At 41.3% G+C, this 19854-nt stretch overlaps 1 protein-coding gene across 1 annotated transcript; it reads left to right on the top strand.

The window, feature by feature from the left end:
• Nucleotides 1–11227: 11227 nt before the first annotated feature.
• Nucleotides 11228–16959, top strand: pi15a (peptidase inhibitor 15a). Its single transcript, XM_070853056.1, has 6 exons — nt 11228–11396; nt 11536–11860; nt 12752–12870; nt 13991–14123; nt 14215–14330; nt 15386–16959. The coding sequence occupies exons 2-6, from the start codon at nt 11585–11587 to the stop codon at nt 15519–15521; spliced, it is 780 nt and encodes a 259-aa protein (XP_070709157.1). The 5' UTR covers nt 11228–11396; nt 11536–11584; the 3' UTR covers nt 15522–16959.
• The last annotated feature ends 2895 nt before the right edge of the window (nt 16960–19854 follow it).

Raw genomic sequence — 19854 nt, 5'->3', positions numbered from 1 at the left:
GTGCCATTTGGTGCTTTGCAGGTAGTGTACAGTTTGTTTTTAATATGAAAAGAGCTACGGACCACAATGCTGTAAAACTGAACTAAAATAATAAAGTTATGGGCCAGACTGTCTCGCTGCACAATGATAATTCCTTGTAGGTTCATCACTACGAGCAGCCATTTCATTTGAATATTAAGTCAAGTGAGGCCAAGTTTATTTGAAGCCCAACATCACATACAAAGAGGGTTTTACAGGCCAACAACTGCACCAGGGTGTGTGGTATCATCCTGGTGAAATAAACTGAAGTTGAATGAGCGCATAAGGAAAAAAAATGGAGGAAACCGAAAGAGAGGAAATTCAAAAACCTAATGTTAAAAACTTTAATAAAATACCTCCAAGGAACAGTCATTTCTTCACATCATACCAAGTCCAAGGTGCCAGGTAGGTGGGGTAGGGGTCAGAGGGAAGGGTCAGTGCACGGGGAAGCTTGGAGGATGTGCTGGGAGACTTCTGGGCAGGAAAGCTTGAAATATGGTGGAGGCCCAGCTGTTCCAGACACACACAGAGACTGGAGATGCACGGGGTTCTCTAACCTGGAGAGGAGGAGCCATCAGGGTACATGGCAGACAGGGGTAGACCAGCAGATCGCACTTCAGGACACGGCTGAACTTCACTACCTTAATGTGCATTTTATGACAGGCATTATCCTGAGGTGACGTCTAGTGTGTCCCAGCTTCATATAAAGACCATCCCCAGTAGAGTACTATATAACTGCTGGACCCTATGACTTATCCACTAAGCTTAAGTATTTCAATTCAAATACAGTAAGAGGTTATCAACATTCATATGGAAAGAATCGATATTTCAAAATATTTGCGCTTAAATTTAAACATCATACACAAACCAGCCTCCTTAACAACAGCTGGGAGTATATTCCAAGGAATAAACTCACTACTGCCTGAGGATGTTGTATGAATTCTGGCGCTACTGAGATCTTAAAGCATGAGATAAAACATGAGGTTAAGGGGGTGTTATGTACAGCAAAGTAAGATATAATATTTCATATTTACATATGCACATTAGACTTTAAAACTTTTGCGTAGATGGGACGCAGTTCAAGCTGATTTCCTCAACTTAAAGGCGGTGTTACAAAAAAAATAATGCAATACACAGTCAGAAGCAAATGTAAAGTGACTGTAAGTGTGTGTGTGTGTGTGTTGGGTGGGGCAGGGACAGTCACAGCATCAGATATCTTGATGAGCTGTGAGGACAGTTGTGGATATTTTGGCGTTGAGGGAAGGAAATCGCTGTTTCACATCTGTCAACGAAATCACCATAAGTTTTTTCTTCTTTTTTGTCATTTTTGGACAAATATCAGCTTATAAACTGACAGTCACGGTTTGATTTAATGCAGTGAAAAATGAGCATGGCTTTGAATTCTCGGCCTTTTCATATTTCATTGAACCCTATCACTGTGAAATTTCTCTCATGGAACTGACAGCTGTAGGTTTTTCAATACATTCACGCTGCTGTTCCAAGGACTACAAATTCTTCAGTTTCCTTTGCCAGCAGTCCCAGAAAGCGAAGTATCTGCAGTATAAGTTTGCTCTATTTTCATTCCTCTTGCGGCCTCAATTTCAGTCTTATATTCTGAGATGATGCTCATCTGTTTAAAGGCAATAAAAACAGACAATAAGATAAGAAAATACCTTGCACTAATTGTAACCATGTGCAGCTCGTGGGAACGCTGGCCACTTGTGCGGCAGCAGTGTCTCTTGATGAGTCTCTATAGCACTTTGATATTCAACAGGAAACAAGGACAGGAAATGTGCATTGGCTTGGGGATGCTGGGATACATCTTGCTCATTCTCTACCGACCAAACCAGAGCAGAAATCCAGCAGCTGGTTGGATTTGTTTTGGCCCTAGGCTGACGAATCCAGGGCCTAGAATATCCCAGACAAATTTCCTGGTTGATAACAAGCAATTTCTGTCAAGCAGCAGAGCATTGGGAAGACTATGAATGCTATTTAAACATTTCAGAAGGGTGTGTAAAGGAAATGTCCAACCTTAAACAGCTATGAGGAGACCATGTGAAAAAATGGATGTGACTATAACACCTTGAAGTTCTCTCACATAAACTTTGTCTCTTGATACGTCATGCATGTATAGTAAATGTTCAAATCATTGTCTTTCTATCAACATGAATGTGTTATGTGAAAGGACTCACATGTAGTTCCAAACTTTGCAGTTCCACGCAGCTCTATGGAGCGTTTCAGCATGTTTGAACTTATTATTTTGGTTTTACGGCTCACAAATTTGCAGTTTTGATTCACTCTCACTGCTCTTAACAACATTTTAATTTTCATCCGCAGCAGGGCGCTCTTTTCAGCAAAAACGGCCTGGTAAACACAGTATATTTCAGTACCTGCCCAGAACCCAACGGCAGCCAGATAATGTTAGTGACTAGCTTGTAGCTTCTTTTGTATTTTGTATAACACACAATGATATTTCAAAAAATAGTTATCGGAGCCTCCATTAATGTGATTTCACTTCACTGATATTGAAAACAAGACTGTCTAAAAATAAGTCCTGTAGGTAGAACATGAATAATTCTACAACTTGTTCACACAATAACACCTGGAATAAATGGGTCATCACTTACTGATGTCATATAGTAGTTTAAGACCATCTAAATGTGGGACTTTACTTGAACACTGATAACACACAAAGAGGTTAAATCTCTTGCCAAGCACATCAAAGGCAAAAAGTAATACATTAAGAAGTAGTGAACACATTGCGTAGGTCAGGTACAGGGCTAAATTATAGGAGCAGCTTTCAGTTATACAACAATGACGTGAAAAATAATAATGACCTCTGGATGGTCTTCCTAGTAATCTGGCTTGGTTTTCTTCAGATATGACGAACTTTGGATGTTCAGTACTACTGCAGAGAAACATGTGAATATCTGCCGCCAGTCTAACAAATAGGTCAAAAGCTGGAGAGGCTTCATAAGAAGTGAAGTAATAATGTGTTGTTTTCAAGAGTCCAAGTGATCATTTGCATACACCGCAGACTGCATGTCAGTGGAAGGGTCAGGCATCTGATAATCTATACATGTGCATGCATAGGATGATTTGAGATTGGCCCAATGCTTTCAGTTGATTAAACCTCACTCTGTGGTGTGTGAAACTATTTGGCAGATGGGATCAGCGTGACGATGAATGGGAACGCTAGAGAGAAACGAATTGGAGCGCTACCAAGCTGCAGAGAGGAGTCAAAACACTTGCTGATGCAAAGCAGGTTAAAACTACCACAACAATCCACAACAGCCAGACACACAGCCGCATATTTACGCCACATGGGTCAAAGGTTTATGGAAACAAAGAGAAAGTTTACTATGTGGAAAGATTCAACAGGATAGAGTTACAAAACATGCCTCATATGATGTAAGGGTTTGAATGAAAGTTTGACAGAGCTCATTAATATTAGAAATTTTAACCCAGGTTCAAGACGATGTTGATTATATTCTGCTGTGGTTCATACTCATGTAAACAGCAGAAATGGGACGAGAGAAAGAACCTATCTACACAAACATGACAAATGGAAGGGTTGATTGATTTTTATGAGGAAAGGAAAATACAAAATGCGATGAACTCCCATCACTCACCCGTAGACTTACAAGCTGTCAACATTCTCAGCTCTCTCGTTACTGGAGCAGCTTATTCCTCTGTGCCATAGACCTTTGTTGTTGTCCAAAAACTATTAGAAACACAGCAGTGAGCCACACTGCTGCGCTGGATGGCATGCCATCTTCATAAACGAAGAGCATGGCCACTGTAATTTATTTTGAGTCAGTTCCAAATACACGTCCAAGGGCATTGAATACTCACTAGTACCGCAAATCAGAATTAATCCACAGCAAAAAGTAATTCCTCATAAATGAACCATTTTCTCCTGTTTGAGTAGTAGAACTGCAGTGCCCAGCTTTTTTTGGGGGATATTATCCTGCCTTTTTGAAATTAAATGAACAGAATGTGTCCTCAGTGCTACAGACAGGAAAGTTGGAAAATTTGATTGATGGACTACAGCATTGGAGCAGTTGATCAGAGAGCTAGGTTGAGTAGCTCCGCTAGCTATCTATCCAGCTGCAATGAGGGAATGCAAAATGTAATATATGAATAAACGTGATTGTTTCTCACAATGAGTTAAACTACCTGGAAAACTATAGTTTGGAATTTCTGAAAACATCTCACAGGTACCACCGGATAAATGAAGCCACGTTTCTCTGTCATGGTACAATCAAACTGCAGGGACCATTACCTCTCAGTATTTGCTCCATAAAACTTGGTTTGTTTGCACTGAACCAGAAGAACCAGGCTGTAAATTCTTACGAGGGATGCCACCTGCCGCAGCGGGTTCAAGCCTCACAAAGGGGGGTGCAGTGCAAAACATCTGAGGTCACCTTGTTTGGACCAAAACAGTCTGAGAGAGAGAAAGACCAAGAGTGAGTACCAAGTCTCAAGCCACCACTAAACCCTTAAACGATTATTTTCAATGACTTATCAAATAAATACAAGACTGCGACATTTGTGTCTCCAGCACTGACCCCGAACGACAAGCGAGTTCTGGCCCAGTATTTGGGAAATATTCAATAAAGTATGAGACGCTCTGACCAGTCTCATCGACCGCAGTTGGGAAAAGTTGGGAAAACCTTGAAACAACACAAAGCCAACTGCAAGGATGACGGAGACAAGAGGCCAAAAGGGGACTCCCAGAAACCCACAGAGACTTTGCTTCATCTGAACTTAAAATCCATCACATCCATGGAACACAGTGCACAAGAAAGCTTGAGCTTTTCTGATAAGTCGGATCCAACAAAAACACTGATGTCACCATAAATACGGCCTGGGCAAGAGCCTTCTAATGACAGATGGCTGATTATTCACTCGACGTCATTGACCCAAACTCAAGTGAGATAAATACTCAAGAAGCCAGTCTGATTCTGTGCATCATACATTTCTCTTACAGTGTGATATCATATTACTCACAAATCAAATGTGAGAGGCTGTTTAAATCCCAGTGTTATTGCTGTTTTAGTACGCAGCCTTCTGAACTCTCCTTGGACTTTGAAGCTTGATTCCCAGATTTCGGTCCTCGACAAGGCCCAAATCAAGAAAGCAAACAACAACTATGGAAGAATGGCAGAAAGAGAGACAAAAACAAGAATAAAGATTTCAGTTTTTACTCTGTTTCAAGTCTAGTTGCATCTGTTTCTGTGCCAATACAACAGATTAGCACACACCCAGCAATAGTGTCTATTGGAAAAAACATTAATTCATCACACTGCACAATATTTTGAAACGTTTGGCACATCCAATAAACTCACAACATGCTTAACACAATAAAGTCTAAGCTTTAGTAACATCTTGTTGAATCTACTGCCAAATCCATAGCGCAGAAATCCACTTTTAAACTACTGTAAGATGAAGGTTTCTGTAACAATAGTGTCTACTTAGATCATGAACGGAGCAATCATGAGTGTAACAATGGTATCATTTGTGTTATTGTACTTTGTTGCATGGTTTTCTGGCAGGTAGCTGCTTGAATGGGCCCTAATAGGATCAAGGAAGAAAAGCTGACATAAAAAATAATCCAACATAACAATTTGCATATTCTTTAACGATGAATGGTACAGTTCACCAGATGTCACCGCTGCACTCTGGACGCAAATTCTGCAAGTTGCAGCCCTCGCCTGTGCTTTCCAGCCACACAAAAGCTCTTACCAGGTGCCAAGCGAGCAAGGATCAAGTCTTAAACCACCCACATAGGGATCGAGACTGAAGCTTTTCTTTCACTTTGTGATAATGGCCACTTCTTCAGGAGCAGCGGCGAAAATTTCAGTCAAGTCATAAATCCTGGGAAAAATTTGACTATAGGAAAAACAGATTTCAGAGCAGGGATCAGATGGTATCGGTATAAAGTTGTTTGTAGTAGCTTCCTCCTATTAAAGATCATCCATTGGAAGCATGTATTAGAATTACAAAGCCTGGGATGTCTCATCCTCAGAATAGTCCAGTGCATGTCTTATTTACGTCAAGGACAAGAGTCCCAAAGGCCCTGCCCTGCCCTACCCTGCCCTACCCTGCCCAAGAGAGTTCCAGCCACAGGGCGTAAGTGCCAGGGCCCAGCTCATTGCTCATCTGCTGTCTAGACTGCCTGCAGGCCTACCCAGCCACAACCTGATCCGGCCAGCAAGCATCTAACCGTCTCTTTTGCTCCCAACTAGCCAAGGCAGGTCGCAAGAAATCGACCTTTGTCAGAAGAATCAGCAACCAATCTGCAGTGGACAGGTGTGACTAGTTTGCAAGAGTGTTAAATTTGTACATGAGTGGACTGCAGGACAACTTCAAAAATACTTCTACATTTTGGACCTTTTTTTGTTTCAAAGAGTCTGTATAGGTTGCTTCGGTTTGGCAGCTCTCTCCTGAGTCCCAGGTGATATTTTTTGTTACCTGCTGTCATGAAGATACATCATAAAACGTCTCAGTTCTAACTTTAGGCCCTGCTGGATTTTTCATGTTTGCCTGTCTCTCTCTCAGCTGACACCTCTGAACCTCTTGAGAAATGTCTGTGTGTGACCACAGCCCCGTCTCTGTCCAGTCTTACAAGGCCTGAGCATCAAAGATGGTTGTAAATGTCTTATAGATGGGTGAGAATATCTGGGAGCAAAGGAATGTAACATGTCAAAAATAGATACACAAGCTGAGCAACTTATTCCTGAAGAAAAGGTCCCTCCTCTATAATCCTTCAGGTTTTTCCCACAGTCTGTTTCGGGGAAAAAGGGTGTTTAATTGTGTATGTTCTGCTGACATAATGTTTGTCAAGATTGTTTGAGGCACTTTACAGGCTCTTGCATAAAGCTGATGGTGCAGCAACTTGCTAGCATTTCTACTTCCCCTTACGTCTCATAACTTTTTCATCTTCTTCTAGGAACTATCAACTGCAGCCGAGGGAAAATTGTTCTTTGAATTCTGCTGAATCATTTTCAGTTTACTCTTCATGTTGCCTTAATGGTCTTCACTGTCTGCTTCCTTCCTGTGACCGAGGTTAGGGACAAAGTCACCTTAGATTCCAACGAGCGGCCAAACAACAGCTGGACTTGTATCTAGACAACAACAGGGGGAAAACATCCAGTCTGGAATAGATTCTCTATGGTCATGTTTGGGGAGGTCACTATTCGGTAAATACAAGGCTATGTGCCTTTGGTTTATATTGGGTGATCTGTCAGCAATAAGTACTGTAGTTACAGTACCAGCTGGCATTGTAGCCAGTCGAGTGATGTTATATTAGCACCTCGGTGTATATACAGTCTAAACACAGCAGGAATTTAATTTTGAATTAAATTGAAGCTCAGCAAGAGCTCTCTTTGATCAGAGGTCTTGGATATTTATTGACTTAATTACTGTGCTTGTTACTCTTTGGACAAGGGAGGAGTAATAATCCACTCCTGAACTTCTGACGGGGACACAGGGTTGGAGCTTTCTCACCCGCAGGTTTCTTCACTGTCAACAAGCCTTAACCCCGTTGTAAGTTAGCAGACTGTGTGAAACATACAGTATTTGCTATGTAACTGCATATGTCACTGATACAATGTTTAACAGCTGTGTGTGGAAGAAAGCAGCCTGGACAGCATGAAGTTAGAGACTGGGCTCCTTACCAATGTAAACCACTCTTGAAATGTCACTATTTCTTTTTGCCCCCCGGCCAACAAAAACCAACATCAGCCATCATGACATCACAACTTCCCAACCCCAAAGCTGCCCCAATACAACTGCCTTTCAAACAAGCAAATGCTGGCACGGCTGATTAAAAGAATGGTTTGGACAGGTTGGGAAATACGATTTGCTTTCTGGCCAAGAGGTAGATGAGAATACTAATACCTCTCCCACGTCTGTACGGTAAATATGAAGCTCCCGCCAGCATTCATTTAGCTTAGCTTAGCATAAAGACAGCAAACAGAGCTAGCCTAACTCTGTCCAAAGGAAACAAAGGCCATCTGCCAGCTCACTAATTAACACCTTATATGTGATTTATTTAATCTGTCCATAACCGATGTGTAAAAAGTGCATGTTGTGGTTTTAGGGGGGAATCCCAGAACATCATTGTCACCAGTGATGTTGCCAGGCAACCAGAGGAGAGTCCAGGAAGTGACTGCACTTGGCCAGGAAATAGTCCTGCACATGACTGAGCAAAACAAACCAAGTTAGCATCTAGTCTCTGCTGCTAGCTAAGCTGTTAGCGGTATTGATCTGTATTGATCTCATGCCTGTACACAAAATATGAAGGTGGAGCCAGATGGTGGTTAGCATAGCTTGGCTCAATAAGATGCTCCCTGTATATAACCACAATCTGTAATTTGTACGCTTGTTTGAAAAAAAGATATCCGTCCGTAATAACATGAGAGGGAAGTCAACCATCTAATCTAACTCGTAGCAAGACAGGGAATGTTTCCCAAAATGTGGAGATACTCCTTGAAATCAGCTGCATGAAGTCACAGAATAAATGCTCATCCAAATACAAATCATCACAACAGCCCTGTGAACAACTTCCTAGCTCGTCTTTCAGACTGTTTCTAAAACCTTTGGTTTTTCAAGCTGTATTAGACCCTTTTTCATCCATCCATTCACAAGCTGTCGATCTCTTAGTGACTTTCCCATGCACGGTGGATTCTGCCAGCGCAGTAACAATAGCCTTGGGTGGAGTGCACAGCAGAGCTTTGATTGCTGGACTGACTGAGGAGCCATCCTTCAGGAGATTTTGTTATTCACTGAATTGTCTAGGTCAGTACGCTATTCTCCAGACCTGGATAAAAGACTGTCCAATAACACTCATTTGCTTTAACCTGCATGAAAAACAGATGTTTGGTTGTTTTGGACACTTATTGCACCAATGTACATACCAGTCAAAACCATGTGAATTATACAAATTCAAAATCTTCCTGCACTTGAGTTTTGAATTCTTCTGCCTTGATTGGATGCAGTTAAAAACATAACCAATGCGACCCTTGTTGAGTCTGTCTATGGTCTGTAGGCTATTCCTCTTTCCTGCTTTCCCTTTTGCTCACCACTGCACCTCATTCTCTCTGCTGTACTGGCATCAACACTGGGCTTCGAGAGGCCTCTGGAGAGGGGGGAAGCATGGGGGAAACTTGGAACAATATATTGTAGGTAAATAAATGCTCTGTCTGAAAAAGAATGCCTTTCCAAAACAGACCCAAGGCCCCTCAGAGCAGCATGTGCCCCAAATAATGCCCTAATTACTCCTCTGATAATATGATAATAATGCTTCGACCTCTTTCGAAGTCACTGGGTTCACTGCGCAAACAAGTACCAGCACTCTGAGACTGAGGGAATATCATCTGGGGCCTTGAGGAGACTGCACGTGAAGAAACTGTGTGTGTGTTTGTGTGTGGGTGAGAGAGCGAGAGGGGGAGAGAGACATGCAGTGGAAGTACAGTATTCTCTTCAATCCTGGTTCCAGCTTTTCCACAATGAAACTAAACTTTTGACTCCATTGTTTAGTCTTGGATCAGAAGTCTAAGGCCAAATAAACATAAAGATAGTGTGAAATGTGGTGAAACAGGTGTGTGCTAAGCTAATCTGATGATATGGACTATAATATGGCTATAAACCTGGGGATAGGATCTCAGCGCTGTGTCGATCAGAATCTTTGGCTGGCGGGCCGTGCTGGCTGGAGAGTGGTCCGGCTATTGATACCAGATGAGAGGATGAGTCAAAATACTGAGCAGATGGGATGGTGCATAGTCATAACAGAAAAAAGAAGACAAAATCACATCATGTATCAAAATATAGTGAATGGGTCAGGTAAATATATAGGTTGTTGGGTATAGTTCTATGGAACTGGCTTGAAAATATTTGCATAAAAATCAAGTTGTATGCCCCATATTATCTTACGTTTTATTACAGGAGTTCAATCAGAGGTAGCTGATGGTCTGTTTGAGTCTATTTGAGTTTACAGTTAATGCTGCAATTTTCTTCTTTCTCAAAATGTACCAGCATTTACTTTCTCACTCTGTCAGCTGTGCTGATTTTGCTAAAAATAAATAAAGCCAGCATCACATCCCCAATCCTCCATTACCTTTAAATATTTGGAGTTTTCCCCGTTAAAGTCAAGATTAAGAAGAAGAGCTGGAAAAAGATATTTCTGCTTAGTGTCCTGGCATTAGGCAGCGCACAGGATCATATCTAGGAAGAAAAAAAAACAAGAACTAATCTGTCATGATTTATCCTCTAACTCTGACAACTTTCCATCCCAGTGGAACTTCGAGTATGTTGAGGAAGAGCAGCGGTGGGGAATAAGAGCTGAAATGTACGGATGGAGTGAAACGGTGGAGGAAATCTTTGCTGTGCACCACTCTTGAGTGATATATGCCTTCCACCAACTCCAGCACCTGAAAGATCCATCACTTCCAAGAGGATTTTTGGGAAAGCACCACTCTTCGGCAGCTAGAGAAGAGGAAGAGAGAAAGAGCGAGCAGAAAATGGGGGAGGAATATAGCTCCTGCGTCACGTTTCTTTAATTTGTTCACCAGCTGCCAATGAAAATGATGACCTGCAGAAGGTTTTTTTTTTTTTGGTTTTTTTTCTCTTGGCTCTGCATCTGCACCAGCAAACCACACAGCTGGAGCCACACACTGAACAAGTGTAATCTTTATAGTATAATGAATACGACAAAGAAGACTGATAGGACACATGGACCCAGCTCTCGCACTGATTTGACTCATAAAACTGCTGGCTTCCTCCCACCCACGAGTTTATGTGGATGTCCTGACCAGTGATCACTGGAGCATGTGGGAAGTGCAGATTTTATCACCTGCATATGGAGCTGATGTGACTGCTGTTAAACACTGTAATCAAGTCAATTCAATCATTATTGTGAGTTTTAAAATTTCAAACAATAACAAACATACATCACACCAACAACACACATGATAAAGACTTGTATCCTAATTGATCTTTTCCTTTTGAGAGCCCATAAAAAGTCATTAATTTGCTCCATTCTCCTCTGTGTACTTTATTAATCAAACACTGTCCTTCCACATCCTGCAGCTGCGCAAACCTCGAGCAGATGTCATGATGCAATCGGGCAAGATTTGCCGGGAATGAGTTAGGAGAAACCAAACACAGCGTCTCCAAATTATGCAGTGTTTCAGGTGACAAGGAGGGGCTGCGTGTCTACCTCCGAGGCAGGCGCACTTCCCGCAACCTCCACTGCAATATATAAACCCGCAAAGACGGACTTCTCACATAGTTTGCAAAGCCCTCCCTCTCTCCAATCCATTACTGAGGCTTTAGAGGTGATACAGCCTTGGCAAAGGCAGGCGCAAGGAAAGGTAGGACCAGTAGTCGTGTGAAAGAATGTCACTGTTATTTCTGTCCTGTAATGTGAAGTTTGAAGTTTAAAGCATGAGTGAATTGTACTTTTGCGCACCGCGGCAGTACTCTCACTTCGTCTTCTCACTTTCTTTTCAGATCAGTCCAAGACTCGGGATATTCTGTCTGCATTTCCCTCAAACCAAACATGAAACCTCAGTTATTTGCCGTAGACCTAATACTCCTGTGCATATCTTGCGGAGCAAGTGCATTGGCAACGACTATTCCTGCTGCGTCCACGTCTTCGCCAGTCGCCAATTTCACCAGTCTTGGCGCAGCGCACAGCTATGGAACAGACACCACGACTATTTCTAAAGCGAGGAGGAAGCGTTACATTAGTCAGAACGACATGCTTGCCATTCTTGATTACCATAACAAAGTGAGAGGGAAGGTGTTTCCCCCAGCATCCAATATGGAATACATGGTGAGTGAGAGCTTTCATTCAAACTTCATTTTTATCAAGGTGCATGTATTTCCACTGAATGTCTGATATTCCTGAAGTCATGTACTCAATATTAGATTTTTTTTTTAAAAAATGATCATATTTGTTCTGTCAGTGACCAGACTGCATGCACCAAGTCACATCATTCGTCATAATAAGTGATGAAGAATCGGATTTTAATGGATTTTAACAGATCTAGTTTAGTAAGGAAGTAAAGTGACAAATGTCTCAGCTGTTCAGCAGATTGCAGTAGACCACCAAAGTAGTCACTTCCAAGGAAAGGAAGAGGGGTCATGTATGGTACCAGTGGACTGCTGGCAGCATGATATGTGTGGTCACTTGTTAGACTTGTCACAAATTATAGCAAATTGTCCAGAAATGTCCATATCTGACTTTTAATTTTATCTATAGCTACAAAATAACAGTATTTCTAATGGATTAAGGCAGTGTAATACTCATATGAGTACTTTGTTGACATGTTTCACTTTAAAATTGGCTGCATCTCCATGCTCTATAGTTCCACAGGTAATATAATACAATGAAGGGATCTCTGAGGAAGTCTCCCCTCATTCCTCCAGTCACAATCCATTCCCAATTAACCCGTGCATGAGTGTGGCTGTTGATAAGTGTGGATGCTGGCTATCCAGCCTCCTGTCTGTTCAATGAAAGAATGACATGGGACTCCGGGTGACTAACTTACCCCGCTTATGTAAGGGATTTGATGGATGACTTTTCCATGGTAACACCTGTAACAGCACTATGAGCTCAGAAAGTGCAGACTCTTATCTCACATCTCACTGCCGAATGAAGATCTGGTTTTCCATCAGTTATGTAATGGGTCTCCATGTTCCCACCGCATCTGTGTGTGTTTAGGTGTGGGACGACACCCTGGCTAAGACGGCCGAGGACTGGGCTCATGCCTGCCTGTGGGAGCACGGGCCACCTCACCTCCTCAGGTTCCTGGGTCAAAACCTCTCCGTCAGGACAGGACGGTGGGTGACCTTTAACTCCCCTCCCCCTCCCCGACATCTGCTGCTCTCTCAGCAGTCATGGTCGTTGCCTTGCAGCTCCCTTCTTCTTTCTCCAAAGAGTTTTTGCACTGTGACCCGATGACTGCGTGAGGAATGCTCCTGTGACCCTTCAAATAAACAAAAGTTGTGTTTTCAGCCATGACCCATGAGGACAAAGGCGCATCCCTTTAGTGGGTCTTGACTTTCCATTTGGAAACACAGGGCACCTTCATATATTCCTACGCTTTTAGATTTTATTGTGGAATGACATGAGACTCAAGGGAACACAGCTTATTCTGACTTTTCCTTGTGACCCGCTGAGAGAGCTCTATAGTAAGGTTATTTTCTAAAAAAAAAACCACACTAGGCCTACAGCAAGTAGTAATACCACTCTTCTGACTCTCAGAAAACAATGCAAAGAGAGTTGACTTGCTGGAGCTCAGATGTTCAGTATTGTTCTGTGAAATACTCATATGCCACAGAAAATGAATAGTGTGCACAAATGGGCGTATATTTTTCAGATGATACAACTAAATGATTCAAGCTGTTTGTAGTGCAGAGAATGTTTGGACATCTTACAAATAAACCTGGCCATTATGAAAACAATCATGAGAATTCAGTCATTGTTAAGGATTAAAATTGTTGCTGTTTGGCTGCAAACTCTGGTTTGCGGCCAGTGTGTCACTCGTAACTGTGGTTTTGAGTGCAGACAGTGTATATTGTATTTCAGAACCGTGGGTCATTTCATTGTTATTGTGGTCAGAGCGGCTTGAAAAATGTAGCAGAATTCCACAACAACAACCCTTCATGGTAACTCTCAGTATTTGATGGCCCAGTCCACAATGTGATCAAACTTTTAGATATTCCCGTTATCTGATCTGCATTTGCTGAAACACATTTAAATGACTGGGAAATACATTTGAAGAAATATCCAATCAAATTCTCAAGGAATGCAAAAAAAGTTGGCCACAACGTACTAGATTTTAATAACTCTGGGGATGCACACAAACATGGAACTACTAATGATACACACATGTCTGCTTGATATCTGTTGTGATGAGTACAGTGTAGTTTACTGAACCTGTGTGTCTTCCGTTCACAGCTACCGATCCATTCTTCAGCTGGTGAAGCCATGGTACGATGAGGTCAAAGATTACTCTTTCCCGTACCCTCGCGACTGCAACCCTCGATGCCCTCTCAGATGCTATGGACCCATGTGTACCCATTACACACAGGTACACAGACAGCAATTAAAATTGTTATTACATGGAAAACTGTTGAAATTAACAACGGCATTAATTGGCTGCTGTTCTGTCTGTTTTGCAGATGGTGTGGGCAACATCCAACAAAGTAGGCTGTGCCGTTCACACGTGCCATAATATGAACGTATGGGGTTCAGTGTGGAAACGGGCAACTTATTTAGTCTGCAACTACTCACCTAAGTAAGTTTACTTGGTAAACTGTATGGTTTCCTTTAGACCATCCTGTGTAGTGCTAATGACATGCTGTAAGGAAGCCCGTTAATTCTAATGAACCTGTTAACCTGATGACGATAGGGTGACGACAGGCTTAATCCCGACACAGGCAGCTCTGTTCTGTGCTGAGTTGTGAAATGCCACCCATGTTGCCTGGAGATTCAGATAACCTCGATACAAGCCCGTGAACCGGTACTGCATTACTAAAGCTCCGGAGACCCACGAAACAGAAGAAAAGTTCTCTAAAAAATTCCAAGAATCAAAGCCTGTTTGGACTTGTGACTGACTTGTGACCTAGGTTCTTTAATCCCACTGGTTTGAGACATATGTAAGAGTAACAAGCTCAAGACACTGATGACCTATTTGAGCTTGCTAATTGAAAACGTGGCCTCCATTTTGGATCGTGGCAAGATAGAATTTACCTGGTTTCTAATCTAACCTTATTGTACAATGTGTCTCTGATACACATGCTGAAGTCTGATTTCTTCAGTAAGTGTGTGAGTCTCTGCTCTTGACAAGACAACCTCATGACATTTTAATCTCATCTCAAGGTCCATTTGGTAGCTGTTCTGGGGCTTTGGATCATATCACATGATCTTCATCAGCAGGAAGAGTTTGCTCAGTTGTTATGGAGTTCTAGATTTAAAGGCTTTTGGGCAAACTGGGCAAACTTTGTTTTCAGATGAACATCATGTGATATGATTCAACAACAACTACTCAACAGACATTAAGGTGACATTGCTTAGTCAACGATTACTTCCAGTGTCAAGAATGACCTTTTACCATCAATACATTCATCTTTAAATGGACAATTAACAGTTTTTCTAACATTTTCTTTGTGCATGAGAATCATGACAATCCACAGTTTCATGTTTCCTATGTGCCTGTTTGATTTCCTATCTAAATCTTTGGAAGACATTCATCTTTGTTTATGTATCTACTATCTACTATATCTTTACTTAAAAGAGGCCTTCCTGGTCACTTCTAACTCCACTGGCACTGTGCACGTTACTGTCTTCCAGGGGGAACTGGATCGGAGAGGCTCCCTACAAAGTAGGCGTACCCTGCTCCGCCTGCCCTCCCAGCTACGGGGGCTCCTGCAGCAACAACATGTGCTTCCCTGCTCTCAAGACAAACTACCTGCACTGGTTCAAATAAACACAGGTTTCCTCTCGACATAAGCTGACAACCTACAGTACCACAGAGACATTATTTTAATCCCGTAAGGATTTGCACAACAATCGTGGACCACACTATTTTGTATATATGGGCTTATTTAAAGACACAAACATACATTTGAAGGCAGCAGATGATTTAGCGTTGATGACTTGTACATAAACTGTAAATTAATTTCATTTTGTATTATCTATTTTCATTGATGAAATGTAATTTATGTGTAGAGTGGGTCCTTAAACACAGTATATACTGTATGTGGTGCTGCATATACTTTTGTTTTCACTATGTTAGTTTTACCATTGACAATGTGGTAATTAAGGACATAAGATCATCGCTGCTCATACATGCTCACTTTGGTGCTATGGGCATCACACCTTCATGTTGTGTGCTCTGCCTTCCCAGGAATGTTGTGATATAAAGATCAAAGCTTTTGACCTCAGAGGGTAAAACCTACACTGGCAGTATCAGCTGTGTTGCCGCTGAAGGTACAACAGTGTCTTGTCCTGCAATGAACTGGCAAAAAAATGATTGACAAAAGTGCACTTATTGTAAACTGAAAATATACAAGAAAAGGAATATACATTTATATATTCCAAATATACGTTATTTGAAGGCCTGTTGACACGCCTGTTGTCAAAAGCTTTGTTTCTCCATTAACACAGTGCATTTGCAGTTTTAATCGGCACTGATTAGATTGCGTTTCATTAAAGCTATTCGTACTTGGAGGCATTTGACAGGTTTCACTCATATTTCTTTTAATATTTATGCAAAAGAGAGCACATACAATAAACCTGACCCACATGTCTGTTTTATAATCATATTTGTACACGGTGTATTGGTATATTATATACCAATGTATTGATATATTGGACAAATCCATTGTTTATATTTTGCTATGATCACTGATGTAGTTTGCTTTTTTGAGTTAGGCACTCAAGTGCACCTTAATTGTTTGTAAGTTTCCGAAATACCAGGAAATTATTATTTTTTTTGTACATGTAGATAATCATTATACCTTGACTATCCTAAAACAAGTATTCTGTAAGTTATTCATTTTTATATGGGAAAAAATATTTAAATGATCGTAATTTTATATTGTTTTGTAAAAGGATTGTAAATATATCTAAGCGATTAAAAAGTACTGAATATGGTTCATTTGCATGTCAATTTTTATAATGTTGAAGGAAATTTACTATAATGTAAATTGACTTGGTACATTTCTAAGAACTACGCACTAGCATAATATTGGCAAGCGAATGCCTCAACATCATTTAGCTTGGCAAATATCACAGAATTTCTGTTCCAATCAGGACAGTTTCTCAGTACTATCCTAACACTGAGAACGGCATATCGTCAGCGTAATGGAGACATATACAAAATAAGAAGAAAAACAACAACAAAAAACACATTGATAAAACTATTAAAAATAGGAAAATAGGCAAACATTTTCCGCACTGACTCTATTTAAATCAACTTAAACAACAAGCTATTTATGCAATGAACTGCGCTTTTCCTGTTGTGTTTTGTATTTGTAATAAAATGGTCTATTTTGATTGTGTTGTTTTTTGTTTTGTACAATTGACTCCATGTCTCCCTTCTGGCCAAAACAATATCATTGTTCATTGTCTGTGTTGAGTTGTCTGAGCTCTTCCTCGTGTCTGTTATTAATTAGAGGTTCTGCCCAAAGTATTAATCCCTCTCTTTGATTCTCAGTTTTCACTTTCAATTAAAACAGTGCCATCTGCAAAGGCCTACATCCTGCGTATCAAAGGCTGAGAGGGAGAGGAGAAAACATGGTGGGGCTACATCTGAATGCTAATAAGTGAAGGTTGACTTTGGCCTCGTCTGTCCATGTCTACACAAATGAATGGACAACTGATAGGGTTTCAGGGGACCCTCTTGTTTGAGTTTGTCCAATGAAACCATTGACCTTACTGAGAGGGAGAGACAGGGAGCAGAGTGGAATGCTAGAAGCAGAAAGAGGGAAAACGTGTCACCACCAGACATAAATACATAATCAAAGAGCAGGCAAGGAAAAACACAGCGCAATCCAAAAGAAATGTATGTTTTCTTGCTTTACAGCTGTAGAATTTTGTATAGACGATGATGAAAAAGTAGGAGAGGGTTGGTCCGAGGTGGGGAGAAACAGAGCCATAAATTTTCTGATGTGTTGGGCAGATGCTGCAGCTTTTGCTCTTTTCTCCAGCTGGGACTGCAGGATATGGTTCTGCGCCAGCCTTCATCAAAGTTGTAAGATCAACAGGCTATCAAGCAAACAAATTAACAAACAAACAAGACTGTAACGTGTTTTATATTTTAGATAGACATCTGTGGCTGTGACTGGGCTGCAGAGTACTCTTTTTAACTTACTCCAGACAAATGAAGGCAGGAATTCAATGCCTCACATTTTCATGCTAAACTTTGCATAGCGTGAGGTTTTTCAAACCATTTCCTGCAGTTTATTAAGAATCATCTACGCAGCCAGCCCTAATAGACCAGCGAACTCCCTGGAACGAGCCGGCTGAGAGTTTTCGAGGAACGCATTAGTATGCATGGGAAAAATCCTTCCGTCTGAGCAAATGCCGGACTGAGAGCCAAACAGATGATTGGTGGATGTTTAAAAGGCACATCAGACGGATGAGGAGCAAGATGCTATGATGAGTTAGACAACCTGCTGCTGACATTTACCTGGCTTATCCATCAGTGGCAGAGGTTAAGCAAAGGTGAAGGAATGACTTTGGTTGAGGATGAAAGCAGTCTGTGCTGGTTCTGGGAAAAGATCACCTGCAAATGGAGTGTAAATTAGAAAGGAATAACATTACTGTATAATTCCATTATTAGTGTTCTCACCTTCAGCTATGCCTATATTCTGCTCGTATTCTTGGATTTTTATCTTTATTATCATTCCTCTGGCCACTTTTTGTGTTTTTCTTAATTTTTGAAATATCATTGTACCATTCAAATGAGTGGACGAGACATTTCAACTGCTTTCACTCATCAAATGCCGAGTGAAATTTATTTTTGTTGTTCTCCTTCAGATCCTACACTTCATATTACAACTCTTAACTCACACAATTAACACTGCTCAAACGCCATTTACCTCAACTGCTTTCAGTTAATACACTTGAACAGTCATCACTTCCACTGAAATTGTAACTTCTTTGCCACTTACACGTCAACAGCCGTTTTAACTGCTTTCATCCTGTACTCTTCAACCGACAGTTCAGCTGCTTTCCTCACATTTCATTTTAATATATGTCTCATTAATGTGCAATGTTAATGAAATTTCAAGCGTTTTCATCACCTACACTTCAGGTCTAAGCGCTTTCATCACTTTCATCACTAACACTTACACTACTTTCACCTGTTAGATGTAAATGTGACATCCCCATTGCATTCATCTCTTGGTCTCCAACTGACGTTTCAACTCCTTTCTGTGTGTACACATCAGCTGACACGTCAAGCCCTTTCAATTCTCAGTTCTTCAACTTGGACAACAACAAAACAGTTATCCAGCTCTACTAACTCACAGCCCTTTTAGATGGTTCTCTATCTATTGTTTTATGAATTAATTAATCCGAATTGTTTAAGCAATCCGGATAAAAATCTTTGCTGAGCTCACTCAAAGACCAAGAGGAGGGAGAGAGAAACACAATCAGACAGACAGAGAGAAGAAACAGAGATTTTCTGTCTCCAGTTGCTCTAGCAATAAATCCTATTCAACTGGCTTATGTTATCCAGTGCCAACACCTACTGAGGCCACGATGACGCATCTGTAAGCTCATCCGAAGGTGCGCCGCTTTCCTAATAACACACTTGAATTACTGACCTGTCAGATAAACTGTTATTGCTAAAACAGTTTCGTCTCCCTCAAGTGTGAAGGTGGTGAAACGTTTATTTGAAGAGAAGATGGAGGCTTCATATGGGCCACAGCAGGGTGATAGATTATTAACAGTGAGAGGGTGAGGCTGGGGGAGTCAGTTTCCAAAATGTGCAAGCAGCCATCCAACTCCAATAATGGTAAGAAGTATGAGAAAGAGTTTTAGTGAGCACAATACTGAAGAGGGGGGATAAATCTTATATGGCGGGAGCTTGGTAATGGTTTCGAGATTTTGCTGATGTTTGTGGTGCAGCTCCTCTCCTCTCCTCTCCTCTCCTCTCCTCTCCTCTCCTCTCCTCTCCTCTCCTCTCCTCTCTGCACTCTACAACCTCTCTGCCCTCCCTGACTTTGTGCACTGAATGGTTGAAAACTTGGCATCCCTTTGCCTCGAGGGGGAAATTGGGAGAGGCTTCGTTCTAATCCGCTGTATTTTTT

This window comes from Pempheris klunzingeri, chromosome 21 (genome assembly GCF_042242105.1).
Source record: "Pempheris klunzingeri isolate RE-2024b chromosome 21, fPemKlu1.hap1, whole genome shotgun sequence".
Lineage (NCBI taxonomy): Eukaryota > Metazoa > Chordata > Actinopteri > Acropomatiformes > Pempheridae > Pempheris > Pempheris klunzingeri.
This window is presented reverse-complemented; position numbering and strand designations above follow the sequence as displayed.

Coding starts and splice junctions, on each gene's coding strand:
- pi15a (XM_070853056.1), top strand. CDS start 11,585: ATGAAACCTCAGTTATTTGCCGTAGACCTAATACTCCTGTGCATATCT. Junction 11,861..12,751: donor CATCCAATATGGAATACATG/GTGAGTGAGAGC, acceptor GTGTGTGTTTAG/GTGTGGGACGACACCCTGGC. Junction 14,331..15,385: donor GTCTGCAACTACTCACCTAA/GTAAGTTTACTT, acceptor ACTGTCTTCCAG/GGGGAACTGGATCGGAGAGG.